At 38.8% G+C, this 27819-nt stretch overlaps 1 protein-coding gene across 1 annotated transcript; it reads left to right on the forward strand.

Annotated features, from left to right (window-relative positions):
- The first annotated feature begins 11385 nt into the window (after positions 1–11385).
- Positions 11386–26609, forward strand: ankrd10b (ankyrin repeat domain 10b). The gene is made up of 6 exons (XM_061088731.1): positions 11386–11726; positions 12559–12711; positions 14144–14235; positions 23182–23435; positions 23899–24000; positions 25997–26609. Exons 1-6 carry the CDS (start codon positions 11529–11531, stop codon positions 26212–26214), a joined length of 1017 nt encoding a protein of 338 aa, XP_060944714.1. The 5' UTR covers positions 11386–11528; the 3' UTR covers positions 26215–26609.
- The last annotated feature ends 1210 nt before the right edge of the window (positions 26610–27819 follow it).

Below are 27819 nucleotides of genomic sequence, written 5' to 3' on the forward strand. Positions count from 1 at the left end.
GTGGCATCATAAATTCCATGTTCGTATGCAGATAGCTGTTATAGAGATTAACCAAGTTGTCTGGAGCCTAAACACCACGTGACTCCCAAATTCAACCCCATTTCCACTTCTCATGTCACTGGTGAGTCCTTGAACAATATACGGTGAACAGAAGATGGAGTCTTGGCCCAGATGTCCACTTTCTTCGCTCCAAAATATTGGTCATAGCCCCCAAGAAACTAGTGTGTCCGAAAATGGGCTCCGAAATTGAGTCAAGAATTTTAATTAAAATAAACTGTGTTTGTGTGCGCTAGTCTGACCTGCTGACGAGGAGCCTGTTGCTCAGGAGGTTATCCTCAAACGAACAGAAGGTCGGCGGTTCGTTCCCAGTCTCCCACATTCCGCATGCCGAAGTGATCTTGGGCAAGATACTAAACCCCAAGATTGCCCCTGGGATGACAGTGTGTGAGTGATGTTAGATAGAGTGCACATAGAGCCACTGTATGTACGTGTGTGTGATGGGTTAATGGCCAAACTGTACTGTAAAGTGCTTTGAGTGTTCATTAGGACTATATCAAAAACTATATAAACACAGAGCATTTACATGACAGGTCCAGAACAAAAGCTGAAGGATCAACACAATTATCCGTTTAGTAAAGTTGTCTGGAAAACACAACTGTCACAAATGTTTACATATTTCACCGGACGGATGCAAGATCTGACGAAATAGCTGGGAAATTCAAGTCTAACAAATTACATAGCAACCCATCCATTCATTGTCAGGATGGACCAAAATTAATGTCTGACTGAAACGGTCATCCCCTAGAGCCATAGATATTTAATGAGTCAGGATTATTCTGTGAAACTTTTGAACCCTCCTTTAAAAAAACAGAATATATTATAAAACTGCTTTCACAGGCAGAATATTGCTCCTCATGAGAAATAAACCGGACCAGTGAGTTCTGTCCCTAATTGAGCTGCTGCCATGTGTAGGTACAGCCGAGTGAATACAGTGACTCTTCACAAATTATCTCAAGCTTATGTGTCCCCAGTAGCCGCCACTGGCATCATTACAGACAGATGAGGGTCTATTACTGTTTTCCACTCAGGTCGTCAATGGGCTTTCAGCGGCTGCTCGGGCTCGACTGTGACATCCAGCAGGCTCAGCAACACTGCAGAAGTAGGTTGTTGGGGAGAGGCAGGCAGAGTGAGGTAACCCATTAACTGGTTAGCGCTGTCAGAGGGGCTGTGACCACACAAACAGAGCAATTGTGCTGCATTTGCGTCAGACAGCAGCTGTGGTTCATCCCTTCCCCCTGCATTACTACGACAGTCTGCCAGACGAGCATGCACGACTGGGAAAGAAAAACACTGCAAGGGACCATATGTTTGCGTTTGCGGACAAGCCGATACACTCCACATTAAACACACACACAACACACAGACACACTAATTAGACTAAAGTGGTTGCCCATGGTCTTTCCACTCAGGTGACAGAGAGAGATGCATACACATGCATACATAAAGCTTTCATAAGCCATGACATCGGCTATAATCTTCCTTGGCATTTAGTGCATGAGGGCTGTGCGATTATAACAGGTGTCATGTCTTGTTAAAGACTGGATTATTCTGGCTTTCACCAGCATGTGTATTACAGCGAACGCAAGTGTGCACGAGGGTGTGAAATCACTCGGCTGCTCATAAATGGCGTTTGTTGTTTTAATTGGGGGGTGTGAGGTGTGACGTCTGCTGTTTGACATTTCATCTCCCCTCTGCAGAAACTGGAGCAGAAAAAATTAAAAGGAGAACTGAAAGAAAACTGAGGGTACTGAAGCAGCACGGGGTTAAAGGTTTCAGTAGGAAAATAAATCACCAGGAGAAAGAAGAGAAAGAGAAAGAAGGAAGAAAAGTGGTCTGAACCAACTGTACTTCACACTTCTCTCATTACCATTGTTTTCTTTTCCTCTCATTGACATCAAAGTAGACTAATGTAATAGGAGACAATATATAGAACACGTTTTTTTCAGCTGTGCCAGTCATTGATGTGTGAAAGGGTGTGTGTGTGTGCGGTGTGTGTGTGTTTGTGTGGTGTGTGTGTGTGTGTGTGTGTGGTGTGTGTGTGTGCCCCAACTAACTGGGTCAAACACTGGATGTAGCTCTACAGTATGGTAACAGCATTGTGTACCGTTGTAGCTCAGTAAATGTGAGCACTCAATGTTACATAAAGTTTACACAGCACATTTTTAGTCACACAAAATTAAGAGGATTTGGACTGGAAAACGACATGAGGTGTTGGTGGTGCTTTATGAAGAAAGGTGGTGAAAAGAACAGAACAAATGCACTAGTCTGCCCCTCGGTAGTTTTCAACTTTCCCAACCCCTATATGTGTTTGTTCCTATTGAAGATGTAAATAATGAAAATTCTGAAACAAAGATTTTAAAGATTTTAAATTGAAATTGATTCGTGCATTACTTTCAGTTCTATATTATAATATATTTGATGCACAAGAAAGTATCTACAGCCAAATAAGTGGCTCATAATAAGTGACAGTGGCCATGTTTATTATAGTGAAGAAGCAATATCAGCAGATGAGGGTGATTATGTTGTTTAGCAGCTCTGGAAAACAGTTAAAGTCTATGGCACAGAGGGAGAAGACTTAAGACTAACACCATTCTTTTAATTTAATGAGATTTAATGACAGTGAGGAAGGTAGATGATATCTGAATTCAATACAACATTTTATTATTAGTTATTATTATTATAATTTGTTTATTTTTTTTTACAAAAAGAAAATTGTTTACCAATATAGAAATAATTCAGTTATCAACAGATAATTGATTAAGTTTGCTCAAATTAAATTAATCAAGTTATATTAGCACAACTGAAAAATGTATTTATTTCTACCTAATGTACCCAACTTAATTTTTTGTGGTAATAAAAGTTGGTTAACAATTCAAAAAGTTAATGTATAATAAAATTGACACAAAATGTTCTGCTCACATCAGTTTCTAGGTCAAATAAATCAACTAAATTTGACATTGCAGCAGAGGTTTTGCAACATAACATTTGCTGATGAGGATATTTCATATTATATAGAGTTGTGGAACACTAAATGATTTATTTGTATGGGTCACCTTGTATAATGTAGAGTGTAACAATATGACAGAAACACTTTTCAGGGACAGAAAATGTCACCTTTTGCAGATTGTTAAGCCCTATGAGGCAAATTGTGATTTGGGAATATGGGCTATAAAAATAAAAATGACTTGATGGATTTATTGATAAAGCGATCCATCCAGCACTTCCAAAGCAAAAGGGGTAACTGCAAACGGACTCCTGATAGACAAAGGAAGGAAGACAACAGGTGTTAATTCTAATCTCCGCGTAAGAGCCAGCTCCTGGCGTCAGAAGCAGCTGATGTCACCTCCAAAGCCGCCCCCCAACCAATGCATCACTGCTGAACCCGATGATCGCCTTACTTCTCCTGGGAGAACACCTCACTGAGTGCATAGTGACTAATGAACTCCTCCCAAAGGTACATCTCTGCAGTCCTGGTGTCTTTTTTTGTCACAGGCGGAGACAGGTGCAGGGCCTGATGTGTTGTAACCTGATGAACCAGAATGCTTCAGTGGCCCCAGGTGATCCACAGTCTATTGTAGACTCATGTTCTGACTAAACATTCATAGCTAAACATATAGAACACGGAACAATGCATTGCAGCTTGATGCAGCGTGATGAGTACTTTGAACAGATGGTGTTACAGTGGGTGTGTGTGTGTGTCCGTGCAACAATAGCATCAGAGAGAAGAAGAATTACTCAGATGCTTTCCGTACATTAGGTAAATTTGGCTCCAACACATGCAGCTCTGAGATAAGGCCGAAAATTAATCTGTCAGCCACAGTGATTGAGGAGGATCTCACATTCCTGCACTAGTATATGTGAAAATAAAAACAGTCGAATAATCATGTGGGAGATATAACATGATATTCTGTATAATGTCTATATAATCCTTAAGGGAAGATATGAGGCTCGTTCATTATATTTTATGATATAATCTTTTTTTATCATCTGAGTTGCGCCCGCTGGCTCGTAATAGGTTCACTGGAGTTGTGTTGACTGCACTGAATCAACAGTCACTATCAAGTTTAATCAACTAACCACCAACTATTCTCACTGACGTCAAATTTTAGTATATATTAATTCTAATGATATGTAATAAAACAGGCATGTACATTGAGTCCGCCAAGCAGCACTCTGGGGATGGAGCCAAAAAAAACTCCACTTGAACAAACATCAGTGTCATAAGAACTACATGAACTGACAGAAACCATCTTCGACAAGAATGTGTTTAATGTGACTTTTTAGTTCGGCCCATGTTCCATCCACTAACATGGAGGATGCAGTCCATTCTGTAGAAGACTGTTAGATTAAACAACAAGTACTAAAAGGTAAGTTAGGTTGAGGAAACTCTCTTGAGTCACTGTATTTTACGTCTTCCTTTGTCTTTAATGGTGAAGTTCTTTTGTTACGACTTTTCTAGAATTTCCTAATGTTAACAGTTGGCCATTCCCTCCCCGACAAATACGGGACTATCAATTCTCAATTTGACTAAAGCATTGAAACAGTATTTACACAAGCACATCCTCTTTGTAACATGATGCATAGTTATCAAGAGTGAATTGTGGGAACAGTTCAGTCAGGTACTGATAGAAAGTCCGGCCCTGATACTTTCAGTTCTTACAATAGAGACAAACAACTCTTGGTCATTTCACAAATTACACAAAAAAAGGTCAAATTCACATTAATGTTCTGATTTTTATATATGTGGTCTCTGAATATGTCCTTTATTGGATGTATTGTTGAAATAATAATAATAATAATAATAGTCATAATTTGTTGGTGTGCTTAAATGCTTATCTGACAGCATCAGTGTAAATAATGTTAGGACATGATGCAGTTGTTCAAATGTAGCCTCCCATTTAACCCAAAAGGTGGAACATTTAACTCTGAGCTTGTTCAGTGGAGTGTAAATGCTTTTAATGTTGACGTGTGAAACACTGGTCAGACTTAAGGCTTCTGGGAAAGGAATTACAACAGGAGCTGGCAGTGGTCTCCTAAGCAGGAGTTTTACCTTTGACCCAGATAAAGAAAGGCAGGAAGAAAGAAGGAAATTAAGCTGCTCTGGTACTTGTGTAGTGAGGAACTGAGTGAGAAGTCGCTTTCTTCCAGTGTGTGTTGGAAAAATAAACACATAAAGACTTACATGCTGAAATCACAATATCTTTAATAAGATAGTGACATTTTTTAATTTGTTGACAGAAGAGCTTTAATTTTGCCATCATGGTTGCATACAAGCACATACAAATGGATATAAGTTACTGACAAAAGGAGAACCACAGAAAAATGTATGGTAATTATTGTTTATTTCATTATAACTGTTTATAGAGATTTGCCAAAGATAAACCAAAGAATGGGTTGAAAAAGCAAAAATAAACAGAAAGCTGTAATACAATAATTCAAATTAGCTCAGGATTTTATCATGACTCAGACAAACAAAAAGCAATCACTTACAATTCTAATTAATACTTACAGTAAATGGGTGTGGAAAATGTCTTTGTTGATCTGTACAGTTTCCTACTGTGACCAAAAGGACATTAAATTAATTTCAGTACTTCTAATAGAATATTAGAAAAAAGGGGCTCAAAATAATCATTAATTTAATTCTCTAATATTTCTGCAGAATTGTAATTATATGTTTTAATGAGTTACAATTGACACCATCTTAAACTTTTTATGGTTTACCTAAGGGGCTTGTCGGCTCGTCTAATAGTATCATAAATGTCTTATCAATAACTTTACAGTGTCATAATCAGAGGAGTTGGAAATCAACATCTGACAATAACACCAACTTCAGGGTTACAGTGACACAGTTATCTTAAAGTCCTGGTCACATTAACAAGTGGCACAGTGGACTTAAATCATGCTTTACAAAATAATAAGTTCTTTCTGGCATAAAGACTGAACGTTGCACGTACTTGTTCATTCTGAACATATTTTAGCTAGAACACTAATTCATGATTTCCTATATATGACAGGTAGAGGCCCAGAAACAAATACATCAGCAAATTCTAATAAAGTGGCTGTTTTTAGGAAATTTTCATCAATTATAACTGAGACACTAAGCAACCTGCGTTTTTGTGTTACTAAATATTAATGTTGGTTTGACATGTCACTTGTGTTTTAAAGTAATTCAAGTTTATACAACAGTTAAAGTTTATTTTGTATCGTGTTTTTGCTAATATTTAATTATATTCTGCTTTAGTTGCTAATATTACAACAGTTGAAGATGCCGTAGTGCAGTTTAGTGCACATGCGAGGCTATATATTATTGACCACATGGATATCGCTGAGGAGCCAGTTTTTGACTGTGACACTGTGATACATGAAACATGCAAAGTGCAACAGGCAGAGTGAATGGAACAATTGGTTTGTACGGATAGTTTGGCTATGTGTGTCACCAAGTCGGTAATGGGCCGAGCTAAGGTGTCTTGATAAAAGTTTAGCTGGAACCTTTTCAAATAAACCCTCTCAAGTTTTTCGCCGACTCCTGTTGAAGTGTGTTTAACATTTGGTTTTCACAACAAGGCCAGAAGTATTTCTCTTGGACACGAGTCAAACTTAGTAATCACTCTGCAGGCTTACATTAAGTGGCCTATTGAAATGTGGAACAAGGTAAAAAGGCCACTACATCAATACCGCCAATATTTCCTATGATTCTAGAGATTAAATGTCTTATTTCTGTCTTAAGTCTGCTTGAAAATCTGATGCTGCCTTACAACGTCCTCCTTTGACCTTAAAAGGAGTGAGCGTAGGTCTCAAGTAGCGTGGTGGATGCTCAATTAAATGTCATAAACCAATTTAAGTAACTCGTAAACACACGAGTACAGCACATTACCATGAGGTTGAGAGCGTCGTAGAACTCTGTGTGCGGTTTTGTCCATGTTTGTGTGTGAGGGTGGGAGAGAGGGTTCAGCCAAATCATCTCACTCACTTCCATTTAAGTCTGACGTCCATAACCCACCAATCCCCCTTCTGTTTACCAAAGTGATACCTAACACCTTTGCGTCATTCCTCTTTCGTGTGTGTGGAGTTGAGTCAGTGCTGTGTTATCAGACAAAAGCAAACAATCCTTTGAAACGTGCAAACTGAAGACTGGGGAGACGGTTTCGACAAACGGGAGCCTGTCAATTAAATGACACAAAGGGGCAGGGATAAGTAACTGAGCTGAGCTTGAATGAAGAGTTTCAGGTCAGTGACGCCGAGCTGGGCAAACAGACTGCAGTCAAGTGGGGTATCGACCCAGGCTGATAAGGTATCAGCGGACATTCCTGTGCAGAGGTGTTTAGTCAGAGCCACCTACAGACATCAGGACACATGACTTGGCAACACTCAACAGAACCGAGTATGATTCACCCACTAAGAGGCTTCAATTCATTGTTTTTTCACACACACACACGTTTGTACTTCTTAAGGAAACTCATCTACATAAGACATTCGCTAGCCCCTTAACTCTAACCCTAACCCCTAACCCTAAACTTTAGCATCCAAACTAAATGCCTAATCCCAACCCTAATACCAGGTCTTAACCCTCAAACAGCCCATTGAAAAAAGTGAAGACCAGACAAAATGTCCTCAGTATGTAGGATCTTTGCTTAAAATGGTCCTCACAAAGATACAAGTACAGGAACTTATATGTGCTATTTCATTATACTATCAATAGGTTGTGCGTTTTCCGGAAAAAAATATTTCGTTCTCGAAACAATGTGAAATAGGCTGTGTCCCAATTCAGGGGCCACACAGTGCCGATAAAGCTCCTTTGTGCAGCTGCACTTATTGCAGCTCAGCCACATGCATGGCTAGCTTGTTAGCTTCATCACCAGAACACATTGAAACCTGGGATAGGTGAGCCCGAGAAGGATCCAGCTCTTGGATCTGTTGTTGTAGAGACATATTTGGAAGTATACAGCTCCTGAATTTGAAAACATTTATAGTGACTAGAAAATAGTTTTGGACTCTTTGGCTTTCCATCCCCTCAGAGGCAAACACCTTTTAGATCATAGACAAACAATAAACAATAAAAACCTGAACGCAATCACCATATTGGACTGGACAAGATAAGAATTGACTGTAAATTTAAAAAAGTACATAGGGGAGCTGCAGTTTTCCTGTATAAAAAGGTTTCCATAATGTTTACATTTCTGAGTCGATTTTAGTGACTTTTTGTCATATACAGAGTTTTCTGATCTTTGTGGAGCACAAAGAAAATATTATCTTCAGTTATTTAGAATCTGGATTGTTAAGATGTAATGGCTGCTCTGCATTAGGCTGCATGATATGAAATACTGACATGGTGGAAAACATTTCATTGTCATGGAAGGAATACCAGCATAACCACTTCCCCATTCTGAGCCTGATTTAGTCAGACGTGTCAAAAAATGGCTTCCTTGGCAGAGTATGATAACCTGAACATTTTCTATCATACCTTAGTCTCCAACTGAAATGATGCAATATAGTTGCATCATGGGTAATATATGCACCAGTAATGTATGACAACAAAGGAGAAAGCAGTAGGGGAAAAGTACATTTCTGATTCTTCTGCATCACTTTTGATTCTTTTCTTTTAAACGGTTCAACATTTGTCTGGTAAAAGGAGAGGTATAATAAAAACGGTGGAAAACGACATGGAGCATAATTTCCAACATTTTGGTGCCAAAGGAAAACCTGATAGAAGACTTAAGTCAACAGTAGATTTACACTGTGCACCCTTTCCTATTTTCCTTTATTTCCAGTGTTTCTTTATCTCTTTTAATATACTCCTTGTTAAATTGCAGGATTTTAACACAGTGTGACTTCTTCAGTGTGGCAATACATTCCATATTCTGTTCTATATTTGGAGCATCAGTTCACCCGCCCATGCTCATTTAAGTGTGTGTTTTAACTGTGTGTGTGAGTTACACACAGTATTTGTGCATAAGGAATAAGGACAGTCGGGAGAAGGGAGGGGTGCACTTGCTGTGAACTGGTTCCCTGCTGCTTAAAACATATCATGCTTGCATTGTGCTGCTTCATACTAATTAGTGTCCGAGTCCATTAATACTGACCCATGTCACTGATTGTGGGGAGGTGAAGGAGATGACTCGGGGGAAACTGGGTAATGGAGTGCCTCCCACAGAATGCTCAATGGTTTGCCGGTGAAGTGGAGCGTGATATCATCACAGTGATATCGGTATGACGCACCTCTCTGAGGTTCATTAACATTCTCTTCACTCCAGAGCTTTTCTCATAATAGAAACCGGCTCTGCAGTGCAGGCACAGGTTGACCTGGTTGCTGAAAATGGACGTGTGGTTCATTGGATGGAACAAACAGAGAAGGATGGAAAAAAACTTTCCAACACTGTTTCTGAATACATCAGATACTTCCACTCATTACGTACAACGACCCAAATTCTGTACTTAGGAGCAATTTCGAGAGTATTTCAATTTGCAATTCACCACTGCAATTCAGGGTGCAGTTCTAAAGATATACTATAATGAAAAAAAACAATAAAATGTTTCTCCAGTGCTGGATAATTACATCTTCTTTTTATGTTTGAAACCCGATTATGATGAAAACAGGTAAATTAAAACTAAATAAAACTGCAAACATAGCGTAAGATATGGATGTGAGACTGCACCTGGACTGACCCACAGACAGTGATATGAAATTAAATGACGTGATATCAACCCATAACCAGTTACTTCTGGCTCAGGAGGGAAATCACCGGCGACCCCCTGCGGTCAATATCTCCCCCTAGTGTACATAAATAACAATTTAACACAAAACAGGCACAGCTAGTAAATGCTTTGTAATTTTCAAATAGCATGTGCATTGTTATAGTAGGTTTTTTTCCTGCAAACCGTATGATGAATGATAGTTATACCATTAATATGAAAATAGTGGGTAAACGACAAGCAGATATTATTTGGTGTCACTGCTTGCGTCAATCTGTGTCAGAGCCTGTGTGCCAATATTTTTATTTACGTCTATGGTCAGAGCTTGTGTTTGACCAGTTCTTGTTGTATACTCCCATCCTGTGGTAAAAAGAAACATTACATTAGGAACCTACAAATTACGTGTTTCTCATCAATTAAAGAGGCTTATTTCCTTAAACATTCAAAGATTACTCACATTTTTATGACAAGCATTAATCAATACTCTGTGTGATTCAAACCGCTGATAAAAATTCTCTTTTCTGGTCACCGAGAGGAATCTGATTGTAGAAGGGAGACATGTCAATGGACTATGATGTTAAAGTTATGAGTTACTAGAGCTGTGATGTTTTATCAAATCTAAAATTACAGTGAGATGTTTTACAACAGGGAAAAGTTGATATTGAAAGAAAGAAATATAACATTCGGGGGTTATGGTTAGTACTCACAGGTGCATCTCTACTGTTAGTGAAGAAACATGGCAGAAATAATAATCCTATTGTGGCCAGAATACATATTAAACATAGGTGAGCAAAAATGGGATTTTTTAAAATACAACAAATATGGGTCATTCCTGGAACATGTGTTGTTAGGAGGAGGAGGAGGAGGAGGAGGAGAGCAAATCCAGTCCCGAGTTTCAAATCCAGTCCGGTGTGATGAATCCAGTACTGACTGTCAAACCCAGTCCGGAGTGTCAAATCCAGTCCTGACTGTTAAATCCAGTCCGGAGTGTGAAACCCCTTCCTGAGTGTTAAATCCAGTCCTGAGTGTTAAATCCAGTCCGGAGTGTGAAACCCAGTCCGGAGTGTCAAACCCAGTCCTGACTGTTAAATCCAGTCCTGACTGTCAAACCCAGTCCTGACTGTTAAATCCAGTCCGGAGTGTGAAACCCAGTCCTGACTGTCAAACCCAGTCCTGACTGTTAAATCCAGTCCGGAGTGTGAAACCCAGTCCTGAGTGTTAAATCCAGTCCTGACTGTTAAATCCAGTCCTGACTGTTAAATCCAGTCCGGAGTGTGAAACCCAGTCCTGACTGTTAAATCCAGTCCGGAGTGTGAAACCCAGTCCTGACTGTTAAATCCAGTCCTGACTGTCAAACCCAGTCCTGACTGTCAAACCCAGCCCTGACTGTTAAATCCAGTCCGAAGTGTGAAACCCAGTCCTGACTGTTAAATCCAGTCCTGACTGTTAAATCCAGCCCTGACTGTTAAATCCAGTCCTGACTGTTAAATCCAGTCCTGACTGTCAAACCCAGTCCCGAGTGTCAAATCCAGGCCGGAGTTTGTTGCTCTCTCTGGGTATCTCAAGTTTCACTCCGGCGTGTGCTCTGCCTCCTCTGCTTTGTGTTGTCAGGCAGAAAGTCTGCACACACACACACTCACATCACAGCCATACAGCAGGCAGGGTGGCCCTGATACATACACACACTCACACACACACACACCCACACTCACACTCCACCATCCACGGCAACAATCCTCTTCTCGTCCCGTCGTCTCTTCACCCCGCGGTCCTCCAACATGTCGGCGGCGGTGGAGTCCGGCTTCTCCAGCGAGGAGGTGCTGAACAGCCGCTTCCCTCTGCACCGGGCGTGCAGGGATGGAGACGTCGGCGCCTTGTGCTCCCTGCTCCAGTGCACCTCCAACCCGGCGGACCTCGGCGTGGAGGACAGCTTCTACGGCTGGACGCCCGTACACTGGGCCGCTCACTTCGGGAAGGTAGGTCGGGTTCTGCCCTTTGTTCTAATGGACGTCGCCGGGGAACGGTCCACTATGAGCGGGGGAGCTCTCTGCGACATGAGCCTGGTCTCGGCCATTTCCTGATGTTAAGTGTTTGCTGATGAGACCGAGCAGCAGCAGCAGCCATGGTTTTCTGGAGGAAGACAATGGACCATCAGCACGAGCACTTCGCTTTCACATTTAAAACAACACAAATCATCGTGTTTTAGGCTCCCAGGGTCAGCTAGGTCAAATACTATTATGAGCGGGAAAATCCTAAAGATCAACTTAATGGCCGTTAGATGAGACGATAACAATGAAATTACAACGTCACGGGAAAAATCTTAAATGTGCGAGTGAACTTAGAATTAACCTTAGGATAGTTAAAAAAAACTAGTGGGAACAAAGCTGGAGTAATTACTTTTATATGCGTGTGTGAGCTTTTTATAGAAAAACATGGCGGACAAAAAAAAGTCCCTTTGATCCTAACTTCAAACGGTAATAACACGTTTGTAACGAACTGTTTATGCACCTCAGCTCAACACGCTCGGAGACTTGTTGTAAGATTAGTTATTACACTGACTACTCTCTGGAAAAAGGGCAGGGCTGTACTCTGCAGGAATTGGATCGATGCCTAAAGCAATATAAGAGCGAGGCAGGCACACTGAGTGTAATGTTGCATTTGTGCGTGTTAGAAAGACACTTTGCTTGACTTGTCTCTACCCGCCCAGTGTCACGTCTCCTTCTATAACCATTTACTGGGATCCCTGCAAACATGCTGTAATGTGTCTGACTTCCTCATTCATTCATTCTTCCCCATGTCTCCCCACAGCTGGAGTGTGTGATGCGTCTGGTCCAGGTGGGATGTGGTGTGAACTCGATGACCTCCAGGTTTGCACAGACGCCCACTCACATTGCTGCATTTGGGGGCCACCCTAAGTGTGTGTTATGGCTTCTGCAAGCTGGTGCAGACATTAACAGACAGGTAAGACCTCAGGCGCAAACTCAACACATGTTCTGCACACTTAGGAGCAGGTTTCAGACACACATCGAACTCTTGGACTCTTTCCCAGTTGCTTCCCAGGGATGTTTTGCTAAACTTTTCCTCCCTGCCCCCGTAGTAAAAGGGTCCAGGAAATGTCAGGCTGTGGGAGAGAGCAGCAAGATGCAAAACTGGAAAAACAATGCAAATATCTCAGGATGAAAAAGATGTGTAATACACGTAAGACGCAGGCGAAGGCGTCAAGCTTCAAGGGTTTTTAATGATGCAGGCTGATGTTGATGTGTGAAGAAAAACATGGGATTTCTGCAGCAAAATGTATCCGTCATGTGTGCACCACCCTCGGCTGAACGTTTCAGACATTTTCCTGTTGTTGTGGGTGAGCTTCACCCAGAAAATATCTGAATTGCTGTAAGGAAAACCCTGGATAATGTCCTGACCCTATTATCTGGAGTTCATGTGTGAAAAGTTTCATACACCAGAGAATTTCATAGTTCAGGCTGGTGCTTTCAAAATTACTCAGCAAGTCAAGAAACTTCATAGGAATTTCCTTTGTTGACATTTCCCAGAGAGACTTGTGTAAACATGATCTTTTTCGTAGTTTTCTGACTAATCTGTGATGAAAACGGCAATAAACAGAACAAACTTTACCAATAAATCACTTTTACATCAAAAACGGAGCAAAATCTCGACTGTACCCTGGCAGTGGCCCAAATGCTGGAGGGAAAAGAGCAGAGCTGTGTGTGAGGCTGAGCTCACGCTGATCCCATCAAAGAGGATCATTCTAACTCGAGGTCATGATCCTTAGCATGTATTGTTAAAACTTGGTTCCCCACTTGACCTATATTACGATTGTGTGTGTCAGCTCGACTGCCCTTGCTTGTGACGTCATTGCCTCCTCATGTATTTTCATGCTCAGGCTCTGGGGTTGTTTTTTATGCTGCTCTGCACCGCTGAGAGAAATCAGATTAGTAGGTCACAATGACATAACATGTTGTCGTCACTGTGAAACACATTGCCAGGGATTTGGCTTTGAATTTGCTCAGCATATGTTGAAACACCTGGTGAAATTCTAGGATTTCCCTCTATTGGATTTATGATATTTCGACCTGGCTGTTGGGACAGAGATGTGTGTGGGAGCACAAAGCACAGGCCATATTGCTTTGTGGTTGGATACAGCCTTCTTAGTGTGTGCTTTGTTCTCTCCCTCCCTTCCATCCCTCCCCTTCATCTGCACTAATGTGTAACTGTAAAAGTGCGTGGGTGGTGGTGGAGTCTCTGAGAAGTTCCGCCTGTGTTACACCCTGTCATCGCTCATGGTGTTTATTTTTTAATGACTATGGAAACTGAAAAAACTTCTTCATACTCATAGTCTTAGTGTTGTTGTGTGTAACTGCAGTCTTTTGTCGCCACTCAGGACTATGTGGGCGAGACGCCCATCCACAAGGCTGCTCGTGCGGGCAGTCTGGAGTGCATCAACGCTCTCTTGACTCAGGGAGCGAAAGCTGAGTAAGTCCAGCGATGGGTCCTTTGCCCACATTTGTTTTTCTTCTGTACTGTCCAACTACTTAGTTAACACCTTTACAAGGGATCACCACCAAACTCAAATCACGCTAGTTACAAAAATTAAATGATGGATTTATATGCAGCTTCTAACTGTTGTTAATAAGTCTGTGAATTACCTTTTACAGGAGTGAGCTAACTTGTACACAAAGTGAAAAAGTTTAAATATATAAATAAACTTAACATTTTTTATGCCATGGCTGTCTCACTCACTCAGCCAGAAAGAAGCTGCTTTTATAAATGGTAAATTAACCTTAAGTACATTAAAGCTGTTTGCAATACATAATTGTAAGTGACACATTTTTTAGAACAAGCACACTGTTCTTTTCCGGTGGTAAAATTTGACACTGGAAAATGTCAACTAAAATCAACATTTATTTTGCATAGCATTGTGTGAAAGGCACAGTTACACAGATGAAATGTTAAATTACGTATAGGGTGTGATAGAAACCAGTAATGGCTTATATGAAAACCACACCCAAATACAACAAATAAATAAATACAAATTCTTCAGTATAGGTTGTAGATTGATATAAAAGAGTATATTGGACATGAAATAATATCCCATCAGTGCAAGTAATTAACTGATGGAAGTGCATTTCATTAAATAGTTGATTTTGTGACATTTTGTTGCAGAACGGTAAACTGTTGATAAAAGACTAAATAAACAGTGTTTATCGTTCAGCCCCTTCAGCTCAGAGCAGTCGAATCATAACATGTGTTTTTAAATAGTAAAATAATTGATGGTGCTCCCTTGAAAATGTGACAGATTCAGTTATTCCTTCAAATTGTTGTTTATCATTGCAACAATTCACATTAAGTTGCCCTCCGTGTGTAATAATGTTAACAATCAAACTGAGTTCATAGAGAATTACTAAGTTCCTTTTCATTTACACTCATTAAACGCCTTTTAAATGTCCTTTGTAATCTGAGGAAGGGCTGTGTTATGATAAAGTTTAATAATTAACTTGGCTCGGCGCCTTGGATCTTTACTGGCGCCTGTAAATTCAGCCCGATTATTACTAAGACATGAGGACAACTTAATGTTAAAGTTGATAAACTCTTTTTAGACTTGTAGATCATTTTGCATGATCTTTGTTAAATCAAGAGTGTGATTTCCTTTGTTAAAGTTTGTTTTGGTTATTGTCTTAAATAAAGAGCCTGACTAGATGACCAAATGCACATTGCCTCCTTTTTTTATATAACCTTCTACCACCAGAAAGAAAAAGTGATATTTCTGTTGCACAGAATGAAACTGTATTTATTTCACATTGGACATAGCTAGAGAACTGCAAGATCAGCTAATTCTTACCCTTTTCAACAAATAATGTGAGATAAATATAAGTAAATATGGACTTTCAGATAATAAGCAAAGATAACTAAGAAAAATTACTTTAACCGACCTAGACCATCTTGTTATCAGTGGTACTTTTAGTTTTTGGATGAATAGTTTGCCTCGGTAGTAATGCTCAGCCACACCTTTACAATTGGCAACTGCTTTTGTGCTTTGTCCGGATGGGAAAAGATTTTGATGCTGTCGGTGCAACTGAGGCATGAGCAAAGGCATTACAGACACGACTCGTCTTTCCTGTTTCCTAAATTTAGATCCAAGAACTGCAGGGATGTGAAACAAATATATAATTATTAATCCCCAAAGGCCACACAAGTCAGTCAAGTCAATGAACTAAGCACTTAATTTTTAACCTTTTCAGAATGAACTATTATATAAACATTACATCTTTACTGCTTTATACTAATACTCAAGCATTGTTTAATTAATACATTTTGGTTTTCGCCAGATTACAAAGTGTTTTTTAAATGCAGTAATGGTGAGATATTAAAAGATACAGCATATTTAAAGATATATATATATATATATAACAGCTCTGAAGGTTGATCAACCAGTTTTTCCTTCTCGCATTACTTGCAGTTTCATTTTTTACAACAAGCTTTATACCTTTTCTGTCTGATCTCATTCAAGTAGAGAAAGTCAAAACAAGCAGGGTGATTACAGATGCCAAGTTTATTGTGAGTAGCTTTTGTTAGTTTTTGTCATCATCAGCCAAATGGTCAATATGTTGTCAAATACATCAGTCTTCCAGATATTGTCATTGAAAAAAACAACATTAATGCCAGTGTGAAGTAATGGCTTCATGTCGGTATGAAGAGGAAAAAGCATTTGTATTTGATGATAATAAATCAAATCTCAGAATAGTATAGTTTACTGTTGGCCTATGGTTACCTCTGGCATTCAAGAAAGAATGCAGCCAAAGCTAACACACCTTTAAAAGGTTGTTGAGACGAGTATAATCTCTTCCTCATTGTTTCAGGGAACACATGTCCCACAGACGCTACATAGAAATCAAAGAATGCTAAATATATATGTAATGAACAAAGGATGAGCCTGAAGGCTGAGTCAGTCGAGTCAAACTTTAACAGGGTGATTTGCCTTGTACTTCTAGTATAAAAGTTTATTTTCCCCAGCATATGAACTCCCTGGTTGCTTTGACTTTCAAATTTACTGCAATGCTTTTTGCAGACATCTTTTTGTAATTACTTACAAAAAAAACGTTCATATGGACATCATGTAATGTGCATTTGGTTATCAGCTGATGAGTGATATTTATGATAAAAATGATATGTGATTTTCTTTCCCCTGCAGATTACAGATAATGTATTTAGTTTAGTTTATCATTAAGAAAGGTTTTTTTGTTGTTACACAGAAATAGTGGAGCTCAACTGGGAAGGAAACTATGAAACACAAGTTGAGGCTCATGACAGAACAAACTATCAACCTGGCTTAAAAATGCAATAGGTGTCAAAGGTCTGTTAATGATGTTGGATATATTAAAAACTACTCAAATTTTTTAAATCATCCAAAAGCCTATAGAAACACAATGTTCTTTGTGTTTTTTTGCCTAATAAAATAAAATTAATATAAAAAACAAGAAATTAATATAGATTCAATTTGGAGACTCAATATTATATTGATTGTGTGCAGATTCAGGTTTTCATGGTAAAAATACTGTATTCAATGAAAAAAGTTAAGATTTAAAAAAAAAAAATTCATACTAAATTTACATTTAAAATAATTATAAAAAAACTGTGAGGTTGATACAGCAATATTTTCACATAGGTCATAATCCTACGAACAGGACCATTACTTTCGTATATAACATTGCAATTTTTAGTAGTTACATACAAGACTAATGAGAAACCTTAGTTTGTAATTGATAACTACCTGAGACGAGTTTACCTTTCCACCTTTTACCACCCATTTTTAATTGCCGTAACATCTCAGCAGAGCAACAATAAGCATAATAATCTACTGTTTGTATTGGCTTCATTAATATTTTGCATTTTCCTGGCCAGTCAGTAAAACCTGGATCAGGTTGTGTCCTTTTTAAAGTTGACATTAACATTTTACTGGACACATAAGATCTTTGTCTCTGCCACTGCAAAAATCAATGACATGAAAAAACGATGAGCAATCTTTGGTGGAAACTGTTTACATTTCTAAAGCTATGAAAGAGCTAAGTCTCCTTCTGGCAAATTCTTAAGCTCTGCTTGTAATGTTAGTGAATGCATTCTGGCTCACACTGTGGCTGAGTCACAGACAAAAAAATACAATACTTATTCGGTATCCAAAATTTCTGAATAAATATGTCCATTTATAATTCTACAGCTATTAAATGTCAAATATTTGTTTTCTTTAATGAAACTCTAGTGTCAACATTATTAGTCATGTTTTCAAATTGAAATCATATAACCTATATAACTTATGTCTCCAAATAAAACAGTGGTGTTACAATTTATATTGCTGCACACAGATTGGAATGCAGTATCAAATGTAGCGATATAAACTTAGCACGAGTAATATTCAAGTCCTTGTTATCACTTGAATTCTTCTGCTCATGGTTCAGCTCGTTGATTCCCTTTGTGAGGATTCTTGAGTATAGAGCTATCTCCTATACTCTAATTGCCTTGTGCCACCACATGCCTGCTAGTATCTTCTGTTTCCTTGGAATTTGAGGATGCTTTGCCACCGGGACTCCTCCGGTTCTTCTACGAATCATCATAGCGGGTGGAAGAAAAAAAGAAGAAGCCAAGACGAAGGAGAAAATCTAACTATTTTGATTCATCTCTAATTTATTAGGCGGAACAACAAGTCGACCGTCTCTCACCATCTGCCTCTGCCACTGATTCAATGGACTCAGTTGGCCGAACATGTGTAGAAAAACTCACTGTGGATTCATTTGATTTTCCAAGGATCTGATACCTCATCTTTTAGGAACATTTGAATGTATTTCATCATCTAACGAAATTTCAGTGACAGAATTGTTGAACATCTTTCAAAATGAATAAGTGGTGTCGTGGTTGGAGACTTTTTTCTTGAGTGGACCATAATCCTCATTTCCTATGGCCCAACCATCTTCTTGCACTCTTCCACTGCAGAGACCTGGTTCTGGACTGAGAAATGAATCTTGTTCAGTGGCAATAATAGAATAGTCTCCTCATCCCCATGTGATGCTCATCCTTCTCCTATTAGATAGAGTCCAGCTTTCCATTGGGACAAGTATTTCACATCTGCATTATCTTTAGCTGGATGAGACTGGAACTCAACTTGTGGTCTTCCCCGGCCTTGTCTCATTTGCCCTCTTATCCTTTCTCCATTTAGTCTAAGTGACACAAAATCCTCATGCTGGAAAATCAACGAAAGTCAACGTTTCTGGTTCTTGTGTCTAAACTAAAATAAAATCTTTAACAGACCTTAAAGAAATCTTTCCCTCAAACAGAGAAATCTTAAAATCCATTTGAGACAATGGGACAAAAAAAAGCCTAACTTTATCGTGTGATTTGAAAATAATATCTAATAATATAATATAAATTTGAAAATTATATTTAAACAAAGCTCTTATAATTTAGTTTTCAACCATAGATCTCACTTCATAAGCCATCGCTTCCTAGATGGAATCAAACAATTGTGGATATTAGAATCATTACCTATTTCTTGAACTCCACCAAATATCCACATTTGGTCACAACAAAATGAAAAAATTCTACATATTTGTCATGAGCCTCGGAGTGTAAAGGTGGCGCTCTAGAGAGCCAGCAGCAGGTAGGACAGTGTTTAGAGGCTGCCGGTGATGAGAGTAGTGCAGACACAGAGGCTCAGGGCAGCTGAGTGAGATGGGTTAGATTTGCATAGCAGCATGAACTGAACTATTAACTGTTTAATGCTAACACTCATCCTGTTGCAATGGTTATTCACTGTCATTTCACTGTACCAAGTATTTTTTACTTTCTACTTAGAAATGTTTTGTTTTGTATGTCACAGTATTTATTAACCCTATACAGTATCATAGTTTGTTTTCACATCTAATCTTTGTCACCTTGACAATAAGTTACGAAAAAAGTTTTCTACACTGCTAACAGAAACAGAACCGTACGTCTTAATGTTTTGCAGCCATTGAATTGGAAATGACTTGGATTTTTCAAGTAATCCTAGAAAGGGGGAGAATAGACACTGCTGAGTCTGCCCCGTTCCCTGGGATAGCCGCACTGTTGTGGCATTGAGTGTTCTCACTATCGCTTCCTATCTACACACTGGCAAACTGTTGAGGTATTTCTTGCGGTGATTGGTTTTAATGCTAGGTTTTTTTATGAATCAAAACTGAAGTTTTAGACCTGCATGCTTTGCTTATTATTCATAATTGTTCCTGTATCTAGTGTTTTTTATTTTAGTTTTTACTTTATGATTTGTTTTTTATTTTGTGAACTAACCATAGGAGCCCTTTATATGGACAGGTTTAATCACGTGAGTCCCATATCAACATGTAGCATGATAATAGGCTGCCTCTGGAAGGTTAGACGATAGCTAGAGAAGATACATAATGTGTGCATAGGAAGGAAAAGCAAAGCATACCAGGCATTTACAAAGAATTAACGCTTCCTTTAAAAATAATTTAATCTGGATTAAATGGTGTTATTCACAGTTATCCATATTATTGGATCAATTTCTACCGTAGATGTCAGGTCTCACTAAAGGAATATATAATGTAATTTTTGCCATTGATTTTTTTTCTTTTGTAGTTATAATAAAGGGGATTGATGCATTTAAATAATGTAAAGGTCTTCAAGTTATTAAAGCTAAAGGACGGGGGAGAAAAAGTGAGTTGTGAAGAGGTAAATTAACAAAATATTATTGGAATTCAGTGTGCAGACTAAAATGGAGATTATGGAGAAATTTGGGGATTTACAGAAGAAATGTACTGAGCCAAAAGAGAGATTTACAACTGTGGGATCTGTAAGCATTATTTTCCCCACAGATAATGATTTGTCAGTGATTTAAGGTGGTTCAGACACTCATGGACATTTTTAAGTCTTAATTCAGATTGTCCAGTTTGACTCTTTTGGAGTCCAAAATGTTTGAAAACCATTATGACTGCAATAAGAGTCTGAGTTTCTACAATGGCTAACTTCAATTTAGGTGACATATTTTATTTACTAAAATGGAGGAAGGTGGTCTTTAATAGTCATTTTCAATATAAAATTCTCAAGTGTTGCAAAACGATGAGATTAAATATTAGTGACAGCAATGGGAAGGTTGTGGCTTTGTTCCAAGGTCAACCGACATGTTGATGCTGCTTGTTTTACCACTGTAATTGCTGTGGACAACATGCACAACAATCCTCATTTAATCAAAGAAATTATTTTAAGTAATGTATCCGCTCAAATAATGATAAAATACTGAAGCAAATCCTATTTCTATAATCCTATCCTATAATCCTATAAACTATTTTTTGCCTATGATAACGTTTTTATTTATTATTTCCTTTCTAGAGCGAGAAATTTGTGTTACTAAATTGTTGACCTGACCAAAGATTTAAAAGTAGCTGATGACATTTAAAAGGAGAATTTATATTCCTTGAAGTGAGACCAATTCATCTACCTTTTCACATACTGGTTCTCGGTATAAATGTTATTTCTTGGAAAAAACAATCCCTTGGAAGCGTTAATTTTGAAGGGGACGGGTAATGTGCAACAAGTTATTGTGTGATTATCTTTTTACTTTTGTTGCTTTTCATTTAAATCTTCAAATCTTTATGAAATGTTTTTCATGTGCACTAGTTTTTGAAATGTTTCCTTTTTGCACAATTGTTTAGAGAAAAAAATAAGAGAAAGAACTAAATCTCAGCAAAATGAATGATCAAACAGCAGCAGTGCATCTGAACAGAACTGTCTCATTGTGTGGACGTCAATGTACATGGCTTCAGCAACTTAAAAGAAAATATTTCAATAAAATACAACAGAATAAATCAGGACCCACCAAGTATGGCAATTTATTCACTGCAGGTTGGTATTACTTATCCACTAGTGTATTTTTATATTCAAACATTATTATGACGTAAGGACAAGTTTAAATAATTTTCTTCACATTTTTTTTTTTTTAAAGTAGAAGCTTGGACATGGGCCAAGAGTCCCACTTCGTCAACAAAGACCTGGCTGTTTGCTTTGAGAGCTCATTTTGCACTGTGATGACATCTAGGCTCAGAACAAGCAAAGCATTGTTTTGTAACTGACCAATTGAGAGAAGTCTCATCATTGAGCTTAACAGGAATCTATTGGTTGTGGGATATTTTCCCCTCAAACACTGACAAGCAGATTTCCCAACAGCAACAACAAAGTGTTTTTATCCAACACTTTATTTACTAAATAACTACAGTAATATATAAATTAATATGATTATTCTCATGTAGTTTTAGCTGCATTGATATGACTAATAATTGGTTTTATTATCCAGTGGAGTTCCTTCCATACTGTTGTAACATGTACAGGTCTGAACAATGAAAACCGATGACACTGCATTGTTCGCTCATTCATTATTGCACAAAATTCACCTATTCCTGCTGCAACTGGATACGATTAACACAACTGTGTCTGCTCAGCCTCTAATTAGAGTTATGGATGGTTGCACACCGTCTCTTATCATTTCATTGTCTTCTTCATTTATCTTGAATCAAGATGAAGACTGTGTCTTGGGAGTTGCATCTTCTTTCGAGACACATCTGGATTTCTGATGCTTGAAGTTGTCAGTCAGTTCTGTCTTCATGCTGTATAATAACCACCAACTCTGTGGTGCTTCTTCTGTAGACACAAGTGTGTTTCATGCTGGCTTCCTTCGGATCAAGAACATCTGGATCTTGTACTTGTTTGGAAGAGTTCAACAATCTTGCCGTGCTGTGTCACGTCACTCTTTCACAGATACATGTTATATTGGAGTGTAACCCTTTCATCCATTGTCTTTGTACACATCGTACAGTCATATGCACAAGTGATCTTGCTCTCTTTGTGCAGTACAAATTTGGTGAATGTCAAAACCATTACCTGGAACTTCGATGCAGAAATTCTTTGACAGTATCACTGTTGGAAATCTGAGAGGACCGTGAACTTCAACTCCAAATCCCCAATGTTCTTGTCTTTCTTGAGCTCTTTGCATCATCTAGAGACTCAATCTTCTTTGGATGAAATCATCCTCTCCGTGTTGTTGTGTCAGGTTAAAATTAACAGGTGCACCTACAGATGTCTTAGTCATGTCCTTTTGCAGCAGACGACTCCCCAATCCTTTGGAAAGAGTAGTTCTTTGGAAGATCCAAATGATCCAAAAGGGATCAGTCGTCATCTCTCTCACGAAGATGACGAAGAGGATGTGAGGTGGTAGAGCAGCACAGGCTATTTATATACATCTGTATGTCTGTTCATTTGTGAATGTTTGCTTTATGAGTCTGTATGTGTGTGTGTGATTGGATGTGTCTTGTTTTGTTTGTTTTTGATTTGTGTGAATCAACCGTACAGTGCGAGATTCTAACACTCCCTCTTCCCGTTGTGCAGTGTGAGGAATGCCAGTGGGCTGACCGCTGCCGACCTGGCCCACGCCCAGGGATTCCAGGAGTGTGCGGAGATTCTCTCCAATGCCCAGAACTTCCAACAAAACATGGTTCTGTCCCAAAACGGGACTATTCTGAACGGCATGAGCCAGAATGGTGGCCACGTCCAGGGCCGCAGCTTCTTGAATGGCGTCCCCAACCGAAAGAGGTCATTCGATGGCATGGAAGCAAACCCAGGGAAGAAGGCAAGACCTAACGGTGGGTCACTAAGCCAATCAAATGTCTGTTTATTTATTTTTCAAATTTTATGTCTTTGAAAGCAAAGTAATAGAAGTATGTTGATGCTTAATCATTCACCGGGGATGGTTTAAAATGTATTTTTATGCAGCCTTTATGTAGACTTAAAAGTAAATTAGAAGTATGAGAGTACGAAACTTTGCTTAACACAGTCCAGGTAGACCACGATTGTTCTATTATCGCTGTACTCTCTTTTCTCTCTAAATAAGTATTACTTATTTTAGGATTAGAAATTGAGTGTAAAGTGCAGTATTTTTATTTCTAACGTAAGCAAATGGATGCAGGAAGGTCAATAGTTGGATTTAAAGCCGTTGTGACCTACCTTTTCAGCAGACTTGCTGATTTTTTTTTTTGCATGTTTCAAGAAGTAAAGTTCTTTTCAAATATGTAACATATCTTTATTTTATACTTCTCTTTCTCTTAGGTATGAGCATGACACCAGAGATGCTGAATGGGAGCAGGCCACTAGGTGGGGCTGGAGAGACCCAGATGGAGAGCATGGAGCTGATGGCAACTGTAACCTCAGGTGGGCCGGGACCCTTTGCTTTTGGGCTGAATGGGTTTGCACCTCTAGGGCCGGGACCCATGGATCAGTGTGTGGGCCAGAGGGGACTGGACATGATGATCCCCGCAACTAAAGAGCTGGAGGTCATCACCGTGGCACCAATGCAGACCCCGTGTCGCTGCACCAACTCCTATGCCTACCTGTAGAGGGCATGTGTGTCCATTCACACATTTTAATGCTCCTGAGAGTTCAGGGTGTCTTTTTGATTTCGCTTAGCATTTCTTTTTATTATATATGAATAATGGAAAACCTTTGTTTTGATTTGGTGTTAAACTACATTTTAAAGATGTATAGCTGTCTGTGCTGTATTTTCTACTACTCTGTGTACCTGACTATACTTGGATCGTTGAAAGTATTAAGATTTTTTTGTTTCACGGTTCATACTTAATGCATCTATCCAGTTATACAGATAATTGTGTGATAATTTTTTTTTAGATTTAGAATAAAAAGACAAGTTTTGTTTTGCACAATAGCCTCCTAGATATTACAGAGAAATTTGCATTCCCTCGACACAGTTGAATCCTCTGTGAAAATGTAGGTCATATTGGATTTACAGAAAGAATAACTCTTTGTTGTTGCTTCTCAAATTGTGCATTGTTCCATTGCACTGTAGGAAAAGGGGCTAAATAGGAAAAAATAATTTTCCGTGCAGTTCTGTTAAAAGAGATGGCCTCAAAAGAGCTCCATTAATACATACATAAAATCTAATACCTACATGTTGAGTTGAAGGTTTTCTGTTCCTTTTCCCCCTGCTGAGTTCAATTGTTCTAATATTCTTGATTTGCAAATAACGTTTTGATTGAATACATCTACATGAACAACGATGTGTGCCTCTGCACTCTTTTAATGTACACTGGGGAATGTCTCCTGATGTAAACTGCCACCATGTATTAGCTGATGCCGTTTTATATTCCAGAATTACCTTATGCCAAAGCATATCCCAACATGAATGTAGCCTGTAAACTTTAAATTATTCACTGTGCAGCTTTTTTTTTGTAGTTTGTCGATGTCATGTACTAAGAGATTGTCGTCCATTCATCCTGGCTATGTGCTTTATCGATCCTAAAGAGTGATGTAAGTTTACTGTGTGCGTTTTAGCAACGTTTTTTTTAAGGAGCTAGCAGGGCTTGCACATGTGTTATATTATACATATGTTATATTATATTAATGATAATACCCAGTCTGATTTTGAAACAGATTTTTGGCCATTTTACAATCAGTAGTTGCGATTAAATAGTTCTGCTCAAGAAAAAAATTTGCATGGATTTCTAAACTTTGCAAAAAGCCTTATTTCTTGGGATGTATAGAATAGTTAGAACAGTAAACTACTGTATGTTATTTTCAACTTTTATAGCAAGGGAATTTCTTTCTGTATTTTGTAGTACTTCGCAACGTTCAAAGTGGTGTCTGATCATTTTTGTTTAACGTGCCAGGTTTGAGTGTATAGTTGAATTCGCTTGGAGCATTCAGTGCTTAGTGGTGCGCAGATTAAGCTTTGTACTTGATTGTATGAAATTATTAAATGTTGATCAATTTTATAAATGTGACTGTGGTCGGCCTTTTGTTTTCTTGATGTGTTCTCATGCATCTGTGATGTCATGAAAATAATGTGTTTTAATATAAATCCCCTTGCTTGGTTGTGGAAGATTTTCTTAACTTAAATATATTTGTGGATAAAGATCTAAGTCACTGTGTCATACAGTACTAACAATGCTGAAGCATACTCTAAAGATAAGAATGTGACCCATTTAGAACCAGTTCTCCAGTCAATACTTATATGACTTAACACTCTAGTGTGTTGAAATCTGGCCAATAATGGACCTTTATAGTTGTGCAAAACAAGATCAATCCACAAGTATCTTTTGGCTGCTCCTGCTCCAATATTGTCTTCACAGAAGCAGGAATATGGTCACAAGTTAATTCTTATGTGCCTTTTGACAATTTGTCTCATTTTCAGTGGCAGGTGAAGGACCCTGCGTGGATCTTTACTCAAACGGTCACAATGCACTGCAGCCTCCTCTGGGATTTGACGTGGCAGCAGCGATCCTCTACAGTGACTCGCCTGAGATCAACAGCTCCGCAGGCAGCCTGGTGGAGCACCTGAAGTCAGTTAAAGTACAGCAGCTGTATGACCAAGTCTTCTTCAGCACCATGCTCCTACACCCTGGATCATAAAGAACGAAGGAACTAGCTGGCTGTCCTTTTGTTGCTTGAATGTCATGTCAGCTTAAACAAGAATTAATTTGCCTTAAAAGCCAGAGTGGTCCGTTATTAATTGATGCATTTATTTTTTGTTGTTGTAAAGGGCAGGCCCGTTGTGCATGAATCTGAAATGTGTAAGTGATGAGGTTGATTAACAAGTGGATTGTTGTTTTTGTAGTTTTTTAAAGTTTAATTAAACTGTAAATAGCCATTTTCTGTTTTACACTTAAGTTGTTATCTGAAGTTTAAACCAATGCCAGGTCTCCTGATTCGGCCTCCACTAGAAGTGGGGTGATCCCTTTCTTTATTAACAGAAACAAATGCATCCCATGCTACTCATTGATAATAAAAAAACGGTTTACATTTTTTTTTTAAACTTCCTCATTCTTCATTTCATCTATGTCTCATATATCGTATCTCGCCAGTGATCCATTCTAGGGCAGAGTTGTTTGTCTCCTTCAGGTCTGTATTCAAATGGGACCCAGTGGTGGGATGTGGTGCAACAGTCCATCCACAGGGAAACTGAGCATCGGTGTTGAATCCCCCACTTTTGTAGATTGTCTCCGGTTTTGTCTACTTTCTCCCCTGCTCTGTGTAGTGTTGTCCAGTTCTTTCTGCTGAGGGTAGTCTACTGGAGTGACCATTCAATTTCATATGTGGACCAGTCAAAAATATTGTATGCTTGTTTTTTCAACCGCTCCACATTTACAGGTAACTTAAAGGGATAGTTACCCGGAAAATGAAAATTCACTCATTATCTACTCACCACTACGCCTATGGAGGAGTGAATGAAGTGTTTGAGTCCACAAAACATAAAATTTTGGAGTTTCAGGAGTAAACAGCGTTGCAGCCAAATCCAATAGATTGAAGTAAATGGTGATCACTTCTTAAAACGTAAAAAAAAAAACAGAAACAAACTACAGAAAACGCTCCGAGCCCAGACATTCATATTCAGTTCGAAACAGCGTCATTTAAACCATGTTTTTAGCCCAAATGTCATCTGGTGTGACTTAGATGACACCACAGGAACTGCATGGAGGCCTTTTATGTTTTGTTTGTTTTATTCTGTTTGAAAAGGGAAGACCAACTGGGGTGGGGGGTGGGATAATGTTATGTATGTTTTCTACTTGTTGGTTTGTTTGTTTGTATGTTTTGTTTATTTGGTAAAAAAAAAACAAAAAAAAACATGCATTTATTTGCAAAGGTCATGTAACATGATATGATATGTTTCAATAAACAGATTTATAAAAAAAAAAAAAAAAAAAGTGGTCACCACTTACTTTAATTGTATTGGATTTTACTGCAACGTTGTGCTCTGTTTCTATCTCTATCTATCTATAATATATCACCTCTATATATGTTATTGGCCCCATAGGGTAGAAAACAGGTATGTTCTCTCACTGGGCTCCACTGGTTTCCACACTGGTTTGTCTCGCAGCCTGTTTGTCTCCAGTGATCTGACTCCCCCTCTGCAGGGGCGCAGCTGCTGTGGCTGAACCCAGCTGTCAATCACCTGTCACCGGGTTCGACCTTCATCTCTGCGCTGCTGCACAAACACCACGTCACTGTGACCACGCC

This window comes from Limanda limanda, chromosome 16 (assembly GCF_963576545.1).
Source record: "Limanda limanda chromosome 16, fLimLim1.1, whole genome shotgun sequence".
Taxonomy (NCBI): Eukaryota; Metazoa; Chordata; class Actinopteri; order Pleuronectiformes; family Pleuronectidae; genus Limanda; species Limanda limanda.